Raw genomic sequence first — 15,316 nt, 5'->3', positions numbered from 1 at the left:
ATCTTATTGATGCAGTCCAAAGAAGACAAAAATCAGAAAAAGAAAAAGAGGTCCTGGGCAAGAAAGGTCGGTCAAACCAATGAAATCATGGGACAAATCTTTTTTCTCCATACCTACAAGATACCTCAAAAATAATAACTAGGATACTAAGAGTAAGAAGGAATGGCCTAAGAACCTATTTTTAACCAACACAGAACCTCAGGACAAAGTTAGGAACCATAAAGCGGGTACCCAAGGCTAAGAAACAAAGTTTACATCATTCCTTGCTAATGTGAGAAACATTATATTGGTGATACAGGACACTCAATACAGACTAGAATTAAGGAGCAATGCACAAAGTTGCAACATAGGAAGCTACACAGGTTGGTTGGCCTTAGCCCACATAATGAGGGAAAAACATGAAATCTGCATAAAAGATACCAAAATGCTAACTGTGAAAATTGAAAACACCCTTCCAAATTAAATAGGGATGACAGTTGCTGACTAAGCCATAATTGGATACTGTTATTGCATCTATTGGATGACAATAAACTCCTTGTTGCTTCTTATTAGTAACCAGATCTCAGATCCCTCTCCCATCTGAATTATATTTAAATTTAAAATTTGCTAACTTAAGTACAAAGGAACCTGTATAATTAAGGATAATGAATCCAGTTCAATTTTTTAATATCAAAGAGGAAATAATTCATAATAATTATTTACACAATCTGTTATTGAAAATTAGACTGTCTGTTAATCAATAATATTGTTATTATTTTTTAGCAGTTTTCCACATGGAAGCATCCCCAAGGATCCGGGTAACTGTAATGTCCCCTTGTTAAAATAGGATTTATTTATAAAGAATAATACAAAAAAATGAAAAACAAAATTTAATGTAATTGAAATTTAGTTAAGTTTGATGAATGGTCAAAAGGCATGCAATGAAAAGTTGTGACTCCCTCAAACATGAGATATAAAAGGGAAAGAAAAGAACTTCATTTGGAAAAAAACAGGCATGAAGGAAGAAAGAAGGGAGCAAAGGAATAAAGGAGGCATTAATGGGAAGAAGATAAGGAAGTGACTCTTTCAAAGGGGCAGCAATGATGAAGAGTTGTGACCCTTTCGAAAGGGTGGTAATTGTGAAAGGTTGTGAGTCGTGACCATTATAAAGAGGTGTGACTCTCCCTCGCATTGGAGGATATAAAGGGGAGAATTTTTCATTTGAGGAGGAGATTAAAAAGGAGAGATCAATTTGGGGAATAAAATATTATCCTCAAGGGCAACAATGAAACATGGTGACTCAATCCTTATGAAAGGTGGTGACCCTTCCACCAATAAAGTATAAAGAAGAATTCATTCCAAGCATTGAAGGGGACTTATCAATCAATGGAGAAAATCAGTACAATTAACATCAATTCTCCTCAGAAAGCAAAGGATCTTCAGCAATCAAATACAGATCAAACCATTCAGCAATAGCACTCATCCAAGAGGGCAGTGTTCAGCTTTCAAAGAGGGAAACAGCATCGAATTGAATCTGTCCAAATTACCACAACAGACTGAAAATACATAACCTGCAATAATTTTGCAAGTATAGTGAGTAAGATTAGTGTCCTCCCAAATGGGGACATTACAAATGGTATTAGAGCATGATCCTGCCACCTGCTAGCCTGCAGGGTAAGGATAAATTGATTATGCATTCTAATCAATGAGAAGGGATATATTAACTCAGTCCAAAAATATGGCAACAACTAAATGACTATGGCAAGACAAGATAAGAGATTGTTGAATATAAGCTAAGTCACAAGGTTCAAATTCGAATTCGACAGCCATGAAATTCGGATGAAATTTGACAAAGGAAAAATTCGAAAAAAAATTCGGATAAAATTCACCTTCTATAATTTTGTTTATTTTTAAATATGTATACTTCTAATAAATTATCAGAATAGCGACCCTTGTTGGAAAAAATCCGAGGGCGATCTAGCAATTGGAGACACCCATGACCCAATAGATACAAAGCATATACAAAGAATACCCACGACCAACTGAGTTGTGTTTAGAGGCGGATAACAGTGCTTTATAGAGGAAACTCGATTAAATTCGATTTTTTTTATAGAAGTTTGAAATTCGATTAAATTCGAACCTCATCCATGAAAATCGCCGTATCCTGTGACTTAGAATATAAGTGTATTATGTGCGAAGAAGAGGATCAAGTATATTATATATACACCAGATTAAAAGAGAATATTATATGAAGATCTAAGGTAAAGTATATCAAGAGTTTGTAACAGACTTTTGAGAAGCGATTATGGATACTTTATGACAGTCTTATGATCAGATTATAGAAGACTCTATAGCAGATTTGTGGAAGACTTTATAACAGATTTGTGGAAGAGATTTATTGTGAATTATGGAATAATGATTACCCTAAGGGATGGAACTGGTCATAATTGGGTGTTCCTGTGTCTTGTGGGCCAAGTGATGAATTGGTTACCCCAAGGGATGGAACTGGTCATAGGTGGACGTTCATGCCTCTTGTGGGCCAAGTGATGAATTGATTACCCCAAGGGATGGAACTGGTCATAGTTGGACGTTCTTGCCTCTTGTGAGCCAAGAGATGGAATTGGTCATAGTTGAGCATTCCTACTGCCTCTTGTGGGCCAAGTGATGAATTGAATACCCTAAGGGATGGAACTGGTCAGTTGGATGTTCCTGCCGCTTGTGGGATGTGAGATGAATGGCCACGATTTGGATGTGACACGCTCTCGGACTTAGTTGGGTTGGGCAGTTTACAGGCGACCTTTTGAGTTTCCTACCGAACTAAGAAATGATTGGCTATAGGATAATTAGCTAGTCATAATGTTTATTGTAATCTGCTTGTTCACTATGTCTATATATATGTGTGTGTGTGTGTGTGTGTCTGTATGTGTGTATTTTTATTTTTATTTTAAAGAATATAAGATCAAAAAATGATAAATACAATCAATTATTAAGTATGAATAGAACGTCACAACTTTTTTTGGGCAGAAGTAATTACTTCAACTTCCTGATATGGAGACATAATCTTGTCTGATCCAGACAAGAATCACAACTCCAAAATCAATCCATATCACCAAAATTGGCTTAAGCCATACTCAGATGCTAATCTTACATACTAGTCTTGAAGGAATCTTCCAATAAGCCTAATGATCTTTTCAATATTATTAGAATATTAAAATATTGTTAATTTTAGTATTAATGCTCAATAGTGTATATTCTTTTTTAGTAAGATCTTCTACGATCTTATCAGCAGTTTCTTATTAGAAACTTGCTATTCTTGTAAATACTCCTGTACTATTTATGAGCATCTTGCTCATTCTGTTATTGAATCAATTCTTTGAAATCCATATGCTTCTGCATTTGTTTTATGGTATCAGAGCGGTAGTGATCTTGGGCGGATTTTTTTTCCTGTAATTCACATTTTCGTGTGAGGACCTATAATACACGTTTGTGTGTGAGGACCTATAATTCACGTTTTTTTGTGTGGGGGCTATCGCAAGGTTTTCTTTTCTGTGTGTTTGTGCCCGCAAGATCTCTGTTCTGTAACTCCCGCGTGACCTCTGCTTCAGTGTTTCGTCTGTCCGCGACCTCCGTGCGTCTGCGACCTCTGTGTGTCCGCGACGTCACGCGACCTGCACCCTCGGCGACGCGACCTGCAACCGCGACGCGACCTGCACCCTCGGCGACGCGACCTGCACACTCGCTGCGACGCGACCTGCAACCGCGACTCCCGTTTTTCTTCCCTATGCCAAAGATCTTCTGTCTGCAAATTTTCTGGGCATCTCATGGCTTCCACGACCCTCTGATTTTTTCGATTAAGGTGTTTACCTTCAAGTTTTCATCAAAAATAAATTTTTCTTGCAAATTCTTGGTGGTTTTTTCGAAACCTAATCTAGGTAGTTGCCTGATTTTTCTGGGTGCATCGTTTTCCGTGCCTCGATTTTCGAGCCAACGGATTTGAATTTGGTTTTCAGATTCCTTCTGGGTTTTCTCTCATCTTTCAGTACATTGGGAGACGTGCAAATGGCTTCTCTCACCAATCTGATGTTAGAAGGCAGTCAACGCTTTAATGGCCACAATTACAACATCTAGAAACAGCGTATGTTGACCATTTTTTAATATAGGCGTCTTGACCAGCTTGTTTTGGGAAAAGAGCTCAGTCCTGGTACACATGGTGCAGATCAAGATAAGTTTGATGAACGCAATCGGGAGGTAGTTATGCTTCTCAAACTCTCAGTGACTGATGATCAGTTACCGCAGATTCCTTCCGGCAAGACAACTTCCGACATCTGGAAGCATCTGAAGGAATTGCATGAGACATCTGACAAGAGCCGAGCATTCTTTCTAAAGAATCAGTTGTTCTCCATTGTGATGGACGAACGTATGTCCTTACAGGAACACCTCACGAGGATTAAGGACATTCGAGATCAGCTCGAAGCTATTGGTCGGACTATGGAGGAAGAAGACATGGTAGTAATCACTCTGAAAAGTCTTCTGAAATCATATGAACACTTCATTGAGACCCTCAATATTACTTCCACTAATGTTGATATGAAGTTTTCAGAATTGTGCACCAAACTTCTACAGCAAGATCGCTGGAAACAACAGTTTGGTAGTGGTACTACGTCAGCCTCCTCGGAAAATGCCTTCACAGCCCAATCCTTTCACAAGGATAAAGGCAAATTTCAGTCCTCTCAGTCTTCTCAGCAGAAAGGCTCTTCTCAGACACAGGATGGTGCTAAGAAGAAGAATATGCAGTGCAATTACTGTCACAAGTACGGCCATATGAAGAAAGATTGCCGTCAGAGGCTCGCTTCTGAACAAAAGAAGCAGGGAGGGTCACACCAGAAGGCGCATGTTGCTGAACATTCCGAGCAGAAGGAGTCTGCCTTTTATGCCTTTATGGCTAAGAGGTCTTCAGATCATGCCAGGTCATTTGCTTGGTACATCGACTTTGGTGCATCACGTCACTTTTCTCATCGGCGTGACTGGTTTACAGACTTCTCATCTTTCAGTGATTCCGTTGTATTTGGCGGAGGTGAGGAGTATACAGTTGTTGGCAGAGGCACTATTCAGATACAGTTCTGTGGCAGGACTCTCATTTTCCTGAATGTGTACTATGTTCCTGGTATGGAACTTAATCTGCTCTCTGTTAGTCAGATTATGAGGAATTCTCCTTAGCTAGATGTGGTGTTCAATGCTCACAAGTGTTCCATCATTGATCGGGAGACTCGTCTTACTGTTGCTGTTGGTCTAGAGGATCATGGCCTATACAGGCTTCTTGACATTGGTGATTCTCCTGAAGTGGCTCTGGCAGCTCGTGTTTCTCCTCTCAGCACTTTGTGGCATCAGAGATATGGACATCTCAACATTCAGTATCTCTCTCAATTATCTCGGGAGGGACTTGTTTCAGGGTTACCTGATATTCAGACTCAGCATCTTGGAGTATGTGGCGCCTGTCAAGCTGGCAAACGGCATCGGACTTCATTCACACATGGAAAGTCTTGGCACGCATCTAAGGTACTTCAATTACTTCATGCTGATATTTGTGGTCCTATGAATACATCTTCTGTTACTGGTTGCAAATATTTCTTGCTTGTAGATGATTTTAGTAGAAAGATGTGGGTGTACTTTCTTAAACACAAATCCGATGTATTTAGTATCTTTCAGAAGTTTAAGTCCTTTGTTGAAAAAGAGTCTGGATGTAGCATCATTACTCTTAGGACAAATAACGGGGGGAATTTTGTTCTTCTGCATTCTCCAACTTCTGTGATACCCATGGCATCAAACGCCAATTGACTACACCCTACACTCCTCAGCAAAACAGTGTTGTCAAGCGTCGCAATCGTACGGTTGTTGAGATGGCTCGCTCTATGTTACAACACCGGAGTGTTCCGAATAAGTATTGGGCTGAAGCAGTGTTTACTGCTGTCTACCTCCTTCACCGTTCCCCTACTCAGGTTGTTAAGGGGAAGACTCCATAAGAGGTTTGGTCTGGTCGGAAGCCTAAGATCAGCCACCTGAAGGTTTTTGGCTCTGTTGCCTATGTTTGGATTCCAGATGCTAAGCGCTCCAAGTTGGATTCCAAAAGTCAGAAACTCATGATGACAAGATACAGTGATCACCATAAGGCCTACAGACTGATCGATATAGACACTGAACATCTTATCTTCAGTCGTGATGTTGTATTTGATGAAGACAGAGGATTCTTTCAGTCCCCTTCTTCTGAGCAGAGTTCTGAGGATCAGCCTCACAGTGTTCTTATTCCATTAGGTTCGCCTGATGGGAGGGATGATGCAGAATCTATTTTCGATGATGCACTACCTGAGTTCCCTCCGGAGTATAATCCTCCTCCTGTTGCTCCTGTTCCTGATCCTGAGCCTCTTCCAGCTCCTCCAGATGTTAGCACTTCTACTCTCCGGCCTAAATGGTGGGCCAAGACCATTGGTGATCTCAGGGATACTGAGCTCATTGAGGGTAGAACCTCCCGTAATAAGAGCAAACAGCAGCATACAGTCAATTTTGCTCTCATGGCTAACATACACAGTGTTTTTGAGCCTCAGACATATTCAGAGGCTAAAGGTATACCTGAGTGGGAACAGGCTATGGAAGCTTAGTTCCAGAGTCTTCAGAAGAATCACACTTGGGCCCTTTCTGATCTTCCTTCAGGGAAGAAGCCCATTAGCTGCAAATGGGTGTACAAAGTAAAATACAAAGCTGATGGAACCCTAGACAAGTATAAGGCTCGTCTTGTTGCTCGTGGGTGCTCACAGAAAGAAGGCATTGACTACGAGGAGACTTTTGCTCCTACAGCCAAAATGAGTACCATACGGCTCGTTCTTGCCTTGGCAGCCCAGTTCAGTTGGAAAGTCCATCAGATGGATGTCAAGAGTGCTTTTTTGAATGGTGACTTACAGGAAGAAGTCTACATGACACAACCCCCAGGTTTCAAGGTTGCTGGTCAAGAACAAAAGGTCTGTAGACTAGTCAAAGCACTCTATGGTCTAAAACAAGCTCCTCGGGCTTGGTACATGAAAATTGATAAGTACCTGACAGATCATGGTTTTCAGCGGAGTCCATCTGATGCAAACCTGTATATCAAGCATACTAGTAATGATGTTCTGTTTGTGGTTGTCTATGTGGATGACTTAATCATTACTGGCAGTTCAGCACATTTGATCACTGGGATCAAACAGGATTTGTGCCGCACCTTTGATATGATAGATTTGGGACTTCTACATTACTGCTTAGGAGTTGAAGTGTGGCAGATTGAGAACAGTATCTTTCTCTCTCAGTCCAAGTATGCCAGAAGTCTTGTGGACAGGTTCAGAATGCAGGATTGCAAACTTGCCTCTACTCCTATGGAACCCGAGCTCAAACTTTCAGCTCAGTCATCTTCACCAGTTGTGGATGAATCTTTGTTCAGGCAACTAGTGGGCAGTCTCATCTATCTTACTGCCACTAGACTTGACATCAGTTTTGCAGTGAGCTACATTTCACGCTTCATGACAGCTCCCAAGGCTGATCATTGGATAGCAACGAAGCGTGTGTTGCGTTATGTGAGTGGCACTCCTGATTATGAACTTTTGTACACTCGGAGTTCTGATCCTATACTCAGTGGCTACACAGATTCTGACTGGGCAGGTTCGGTTGATGATCGTAAGTCTACAGCAGGGTATGTGTTTAGTTTGGGATCTAGTGCTGTCACATGGACTAGGAAGAAGCAGCAGGCAGTGGCTCTCTCCTCGACAGAAGCAGAGTATCGGGGAGCAGTTAAGGCATCTTGTGAGGCGGTTTGGCTTCGACGAATGCTTGCGGATATGCATGTCTCCCAGGCAGATCCTACTCCCTTATTCTGTGATAATCAGGGAGTGCTCAAACTTGCCAAGAATCCAGTCTTCCATGAAAGAACCAAGCATGTGGAAACTCATTGTCACTATATTCGACAGCTGGTTGAAGACGGATCCATCCAGTTGCTATATGTTCCTAACTCGGAGCAGCCAGCAGACATCTTCACCAAGCCCCTTGGTCCTGATGAATTTGTAAAATTCAGGGGGTCTATAGGTGTAGTTAATAGATTGAGCATTAAGGGAGGGTATTAGAATATTAAAATATTGTTAATTTTAGTATTAATGCTCAATAGTGTATATTCTTTTTTAGTAAGATCTTCTACGATCTTATCAGCAGTTTCTTATTAGAAACTTGCTATTCTTGTAAATACTCCTGTACTATTTATGAGCATCTTGCTCATTCTATTATTGAATCAATTCTTTGAAATCCATATGCTTCTGCATTTGTTTTAAATATTGATTTGGCAGATTCATTTTCCTCTACATTATACAACTGCAATAATTCACAAAGATTTATCAATCTTCTGACTAGAATGAAGACAAGATAATTCTATCACGTCAAATAAGCATTCAAATGCTGCCACGTGGACCTGTGCTATTTTTTTGCTGCTTATGCACTCAAGAATTGATGGGATTAAAATTTAAAAGGACTCAATGATCAAGGTGTTTATAAGAGCCCCTTCATCAAAAGAATGCTACTAGAGTCACTTCCTGAATATACACCAACACCATACCTTTATCTCCTTCAGCTGAAACTTCATTCTTAAACAAACAATCATCAGTAAAGATCTGATTTTTCCTTTTTAGTTGGTGCAAGATTATACCATTATTTGCAGAGTCACTTCCTGAAATACATCCAAGTAAGTCATTTCTATCATGAGAATCATTGGCTAGCTCAAAATCACATAATTCAAAAGGAGGATTGTCCCTAATCTTGGAACCACCACAAAATTCGGTTGGCAAATATAACACATTGAACCTAGTCCAACCATTATTATTCTCAGGATTTTGTAACTGCTTCTCCATTTTCATCACTGCTGTAACATCAATTTCAGGTGCAGCATCTATTATGATTTCATTTAAATACACACATGAAGCTTGAGAAGTTAAAGATTCTGTTTGTGGATCATAAAATGAATTAGCCTCTGGGCATGCGGCTAATGTTGATGTTAACTCACATACTACCTGCATAGGGTCAAATCTGACAGGAGGCACCCCTACCTTTCTCACAGAAAGAAAGTTGTCATTGAGAACACGAACAGGATCTTCATTGAGGATACATGCAGATTGAGAGCGTAAACTATTCTCGCCTTTGACAAGTTCAACTAGACTATCTTCATATGCATGCATTCCTCTTTTTGATAATTTTTTATCCTCAGACTTTTTATCAAGAAATTCAAACAAAGGTGTATTCATACCTCTTTTGATATGGCTGGAGTTACAAATGAACGAATCTATTCCAACTTAAGTAACATGACCATTTTTGTCCTCAACGCTACACAAAAAGTCACCATCTGAACCTTCCAAGCACCAATTTGGAATAAAAACAACACTATGTTCCTCTCGTATTACCTCTTTTATTTGGGGAGTAAATGATTGCTCAATTTCACTCATTTGCATGCATTTCAAGAGAGACTTTGGTTCTTTACAAATTTTTTGTTGTTGGTGATTATTCCATGGTATTGGTAAATTACTCGGCTCGGCCAACACTTGCGCAGAGTCTTGTTTACCAAGAACAAAAAAGTTATAAGAACCTTGGTCTTCACTTTCTGATTCTTCTTTAAGCAACCTTAGTCTTTCTACTGCTGTTTGTAACCTATGAATCTCTTGTTCAAAGTCTTTGAGCAAGTAATATCTATGACACAAACCTCTTACTAGCAGTGCAGATTTGTAATCTTTAGATGGATGTAATCTTTTCTTTTCAGCCTCAGAGATACTTTCTTTGAAAGCATTCCAAAAAGAATGAAGTATCTTGTCATCTTCAGCCAATATTTCCTCTATTGTTGGTGTAGGTCGTCCTTTGGATTTGAACTGATTTCATGCATTGGTCTGGCGCTGAACCATGAACTGATTTCTTGCATTGGTCTGGCGCTGAACCATCATTCTAAGATTTTCAATTAAATAGAGTCGCCAACCTCCATTCTCGGGGAAGCACTATAAAAGATTTGAAGCAAGGAGGGACTGACCTTTTCGTTTCGTTCCCCAGCAGAGTTGCCAATAATCTGTTGGTTAACAGATTTGTCACTTCTGTTTTATACTCTTTTGCCCATGTCAATGAAAATCTGACCAACAGTTGAGTTGCTCGCAATGGTATTTACAAGTGCTCTCTGCTTGTTTTACAAGGCGTAGCTACCTTCAGATAATATACAATGAATGGAAACAAAGGGTATGCTTTTCACCAGAAAGCAGAAAAGGCAAACCAACACCTAACCATAACCATTAAAGTAGATGTAGAAGATTGATTTTATAATAAAGTGAATGTAGATAAATGACACAAAGTTTTCTTATTCCACACTCACAAATGATATCCACGGAGAGAAAGAGCAACAGAACCCTTTAACAGATGATATAATCTAAATTCAAAGTTTCAGAATTAAATGCATACACAGTCCATTATAGCAAGATAACACTGAAAACAATTGTAAAGAAACACAGTTCGTTACAATTTTTTTAAAAAGTTCCGAAATTCAAAGATTCAAAAAAAAACATCTTCATAACTCCTTCCATATCAAAATATAAGTTCATAGATTCAATATCATATACCATAAAACTGTGCAGAAGAGAAAGTTACACTGCCTTTTTCTCCTTCCCCTCCCCCTTTTCTTTATCTATACTATCATCTATTTATACGAAAAATCCCTTTTTTCCGTTTCCAAGAAACGGTTCATTCCATAATAACTGTCTTTGAAAATAACTGCCTTTAAACATATTTAAGGAAAACGAAATTATCAGAAAGCCCTATTAAAAGCACTAATCCTTGCATTATAAACAGCTACTAGCTTTACACTTCTTCTTCATTAGGGGTCGGGTTCCGACCTGCAATCTGATTGTCAATCCTCTCAGCCTTTGTCTCCTCTTCAATGAGCACCCAGAGGACAGCTGAAAATTCATCTTCATCCTCTATAAGCTCTCGAGCAAGGTCGGTCAAGTCGAAAAGGATGTCGTCCTGCATGTGCTCCACGTTTAGCTGAATCATGGGTCCCTTCCTTCAAGCACCATGTCTGAAAAACTAATTACCAGGTCTCCTTCTTGCCGCAATTTCTTCTTCCAAACATTGTTCGTGATTTCTAGCTTGCTCCACAATCTTTTCTAGCAGAGCGATAGTTTCTCTATATTCGGCAAATTGAGTTCGTTGTTTCCATGCAAGAGACCGCAATCCTAGGATAATATTCCCTTGCTCAATTGCTGGCCAATTAGGTCTGGATTATCAAATGGCAGTTGACCATCATGAGGGAGAACCATCTAGGACAAAGAAGCTCATAATGACATGCGTTATTTTGATCGGCTCTTGAAGGTGGTGCACTAAATTTCCTATGAGAGACGATAATATCAAGTTTTACAGCTTTCGCCGCCACCTTTACGTGCTTCCAACTGTTTAATCTATCATAAATAACAATACTTGCAAATATTTCCTTGATATGTTTCTTGGAATTTGAGCATTGCATGGCGACAAGCTGAGCCGGAAACTCGACGACTTCAACACAAGGTTCTATCATATCAAGGCTTGATTGCTAAGCAAACAAGGCTAGTCCATACGGATCGCTTTACAAAGTGGTGGTGCTCGAGAATCGAGGCAAAATCTTTAGATCGCATAGTCGTGAGAAATCAGAACTCCACAACCAACGATCGGGACTTCGAGTTTTTCAAAAACTTCAATCCAAGTGATCAAAACAAAGAAACTAAGGAAACAAGTTGGACAGTCAGGAACTTATAGAAACTCATAACCCCACAACATAGTTATGAAATACAAGGGACGAGCGACTAGGTTTGAAAACACATAAAAGCTATGATTTGAGACTTAGATTATCAAGCGAACAATAAGGTTCACGAAGCGGGGGAACATAAAGACCCGAAAAGTAAAAAAAAAAGCACAAGGCTTAGATAACAAGAGTATACTTGTCCCAGACGGCTACACACATAGGTTCCTTTGCCTCAACCCCTGAACTTGGGCCCTCCTCTACACACATCTTCAATTGCACTTCTTTAATTGTCACTCCAAATTCTTCCTCTTCTTCATCATTCTCCAGCCCTTCTACCTTCATGTATGCTTTGAGCCAATCACAACCCTCATTCATCAGAATTCCCATCAATTTTTTTAGAAAAGTGATGTTTGTGATGATGACAGGCTTCCTGTCTTCAAAGGCCACCAAGTCAAAGGTGGTTATGATTGGCAATTTGGGCACATCCTTCCCACCCCACTGAAGATAGAAGTCTTGTGGCAGCCTAAACTTCAATTCTCTGTCAATGTTTGCAACCACACTATCCATATCACCCAAGAAAGAGTCTTGGAAAATCTTTCGGTATAACGTCTTGGCACCGATTTTGGTGTCCCCAACCATCAGAGTAACTACCAAAAACATCCCTATAAAATCCATATTAACTTTGTGCCTATGGTTTGTGAGCAGAAATTCCTCTCCCAAAAACATTTTGACCGCATGCATAACTAGTTCGTTCAAGTACTTGAGAATGGCTTTGAGCCTTTTCTCAGAGACCTTCCCCACAAAAGACATTTGTCTTTTATCCGAGAGCAAACATAATGGGGTATCCATAATTGCTTGCAGGTATAGCACTCTGAGAAGGGGGGTATGAGTCACACCAAGCTGCCGAGAGGATAAATTAAGAAATGCAACACTATGTCTACATATATTCATGTGTATGCTACATGTTTCATGTGTATGCTCCGTGTTTTCCTGTGTATGCTCTGTGTTTAGTTCATGCCTAATGCATTCCCAACATGTCTATTCCATGAATCTCTATGATTATTGCCTTGATTTGATCTATAATATGAGAATAAATCCTCATCTTAATATATGTTAAGATCACCCATGCTTTAACGCAAAGAGATATCCATAGCATGGTTCAAGCGTTGGGTCAACCAAATTAAAGAAGAAATACCAATCTCCAAGGGTTGACTTATTCAGTTCTTAGAAACCTACATTACTTGAGGATGAGCAATTTTGGGAAGGGTGGACTGTAATGTCCCCTTGTTGAAATAGGATTAATTAATAAATTAAAAATTAAAAAATTAAAAATAAAATTTAATATAATTGAAATTTAGTTAAGTTTAATGAAGGGCCAAAAGGCATGAAATGAAAAGTTGTGACTCCCTCAAACATGAGATATAAAAGGGAGAGGAGAACTTCATTTGGAAAAAAAAAGGGGATGAAGGAAGAAAAAAGGGAGCAAAGGAATTAAGGAGGCATTAATGGGAAGAAGATAAGGAAGTGACTCTTTCAAAGGAGCAGCAATGATGAAAGGTTGTTACCCTTTCGAAAGGGTGGTAATTGTGAAAGGTTGTGACCATTATGAAGAGGTGTGACTCTCCCTCACATTGGAGGATATAAAGGGGAGAATTTTTCATTTGAGGAGGAGATAAAAAAGGGGAGATCAATTTGGGGAATAATATATTATTCTCAAGGGCAACAATGAAAAGTGGTGACTCAATTCTTATGAAAGGTGGTGACCCTTTCACCAATAAAGTATAAAGGAGAATTCATTCCAAGCATTGAAGGGGACTTATCAATCAATGGAGAAAATCAATACAATTATCATCAATTTTCCTAAGAAAGCAAAGAATCTTCAGCAATCAAATACAGATCGAACCATTCAGCGATAGCACTCACCCAAGAGGGCAGTGTTCAGCTTTCAAAGAGGGAAACAACATCGAATTGAATCTGTCCAAATTACCACAACAGACTGAAAATACATAACCTGCAATTATTTTGCAAGTATAGCGAGCAAGATTTAGTGTCCTCCCAAAAGGGGACATTATAGTGACATCCCAGAGTCCTAGGGACTTATGGGGAAATCCCTTATTCTCAAGACTGGACAGTCTGCTCCATTTAGTGCATAATAATTAAAAAAAAGGTTTTCTTTTCAAGGAAAATAATGCTAAAAACTTCTAAAAAGCTAAATGGGGGGGAATTGGCATTGCAAATTCAACACATCATATTTGTTTTTTAAATTTCAGCTGCTTTAGGTTGTTTTAGTTATTTTAATAGCCATCCCCTAGTTGTACCCAATAGTTGAGAAACAATTTGCCATCCCAGAACCATGTCCCTCTGTCCCAGAAACTCAAAAAAAACACTGTTAAATAGTGTTTCCAAATCGGTTGATAGTATGAAAACCTAAACCCCTTCAGCTCAACAAGCTGACCTTTTACAGATATATACATGTTTAAACAAAAAAAAAACTCTTTCTCCCCAAGAAATAGGCTTCTTTTCCCTAACGACTAGTCTAATGCAATGTGAAACATTGATGATTAAAGGGTAGACATAGCTGTATCCAGAAAACTCTACATAGAAGCAACATTATGATAGAAACCTGAAAAATCCACTTTATAGTATCTCCTGTACTTGTATAATTATTCAGCTCGCTGCTAATGGCTTGCATTGATATTTAAACATAATCATAAGTGAAAGATGAGCAAGAGACAAATTGTTTAGCAATCATTTCCAAATTTTTAAAGATTGAACAAACCAGGGAAATATGTAAAACTCTCCAAAAATAAATTGAAAAATACACATGTCTTTAAAAAAAAGACTTAGATCACTTAATGTGAGTAGAGAACATTCTGCTAAATTGCATAAATGCGGTTAGTGTAGTTTTCAAGGACAACATCAAATAAAAAATCACCACCTTTTTCCTCTTGCTGTTCCGCCCATCCTTTTCTTTATCCTTCTTCCCTGCAATAAACATGTCTCATATAAGCAAAAAAAATGTACTGGAGATGCAAAGACCATAACCAATACATCACATGAATGGGGATTATCTCCAATTAAGCAGTCCTTGCGAATGTGCCCTTACCTTTGTCTGAGCTCGGCCTCTTACCAGCATGGTTTCTACCCCTTGCTAGCTTGCTTGCTCGTTCAGCATCTAATTGTGCTCTGTATTCTCTCATTTTACTAGCCTCGTCAGCTTCTAACTCACCCTTCTTCCTTTCAGCTTCCTGTAACGTATTCAAGTACCAATAAAGACAACTCAATAACTTAAAGCATAAACAATGTGAAAATTATGGAAAATGACTATGAATTTTAAACATAGAAACCAGAGTACTTTATGCTCCATAGGCAATGCCAGCATTCAGTCATTCCTTTTGTCTATCCATTATTAGCAAAGTGACTTTGCTATATAACTTAATGTTTTAATATGTTCTTGTGCCTGAGATTTAGAAAAAATTGATGAAAAGGAACTTCGACAAGTTTATCTATAGCTTTTTCAATATTGAAAAT

The 15,316-nt window shown here is 39.0% G+C and overlaps 1 protein-coding gene across 2 annotated transcripts in view; it reads right to left on the bottom strand.

Annotated features, from left to right (window-relative positions):
• The window catches only part of LOC131060773 (uncharacterized), a 50,993-nt gene that overhangs the window by 26,191 nt on the left and 9,486 nt on the right, over positions 1 to 15,316 (bottom strand). For both annotated transcript variants that reach the window (XM_057994159.2, XM_057994160.2), the window contains 2 exons: positions 14,892 to 15,033; positions 14,724 to 14,770 (listed from right to left, as the gene is read on the bottom strand). In XM_057994159.2, the coding sequence (XP_057850142.2) occupies positions 14,724 to 14,770; positions 14,892 to 15,033 (189 nt within the window). The remainder of the gene's footprint in view (positions 1 to 14,723; positions 14,771 to 14,891; positions 15,034 to 15,316) is intronic.

This window comes from Cryptomeria japonica, chromosome 10 (assembly GCF_030272615.1).
Source record: "Cryptomeria japonica chromosome 10, Sugi_1.0, whole genome shotgun sequence".
Classification (NCBI taxonomy): Eukaryota; Viridiplantae; Streptophyta; class Pinopsida; order Cupressales; family Cupressaceae; genus Cryptomeria; species Cryptomeria japonica.
Note: the sequence above shows the minus strand (reverse complement) of the source record. Positions and strands in the feature narration are given on the sequence as shown.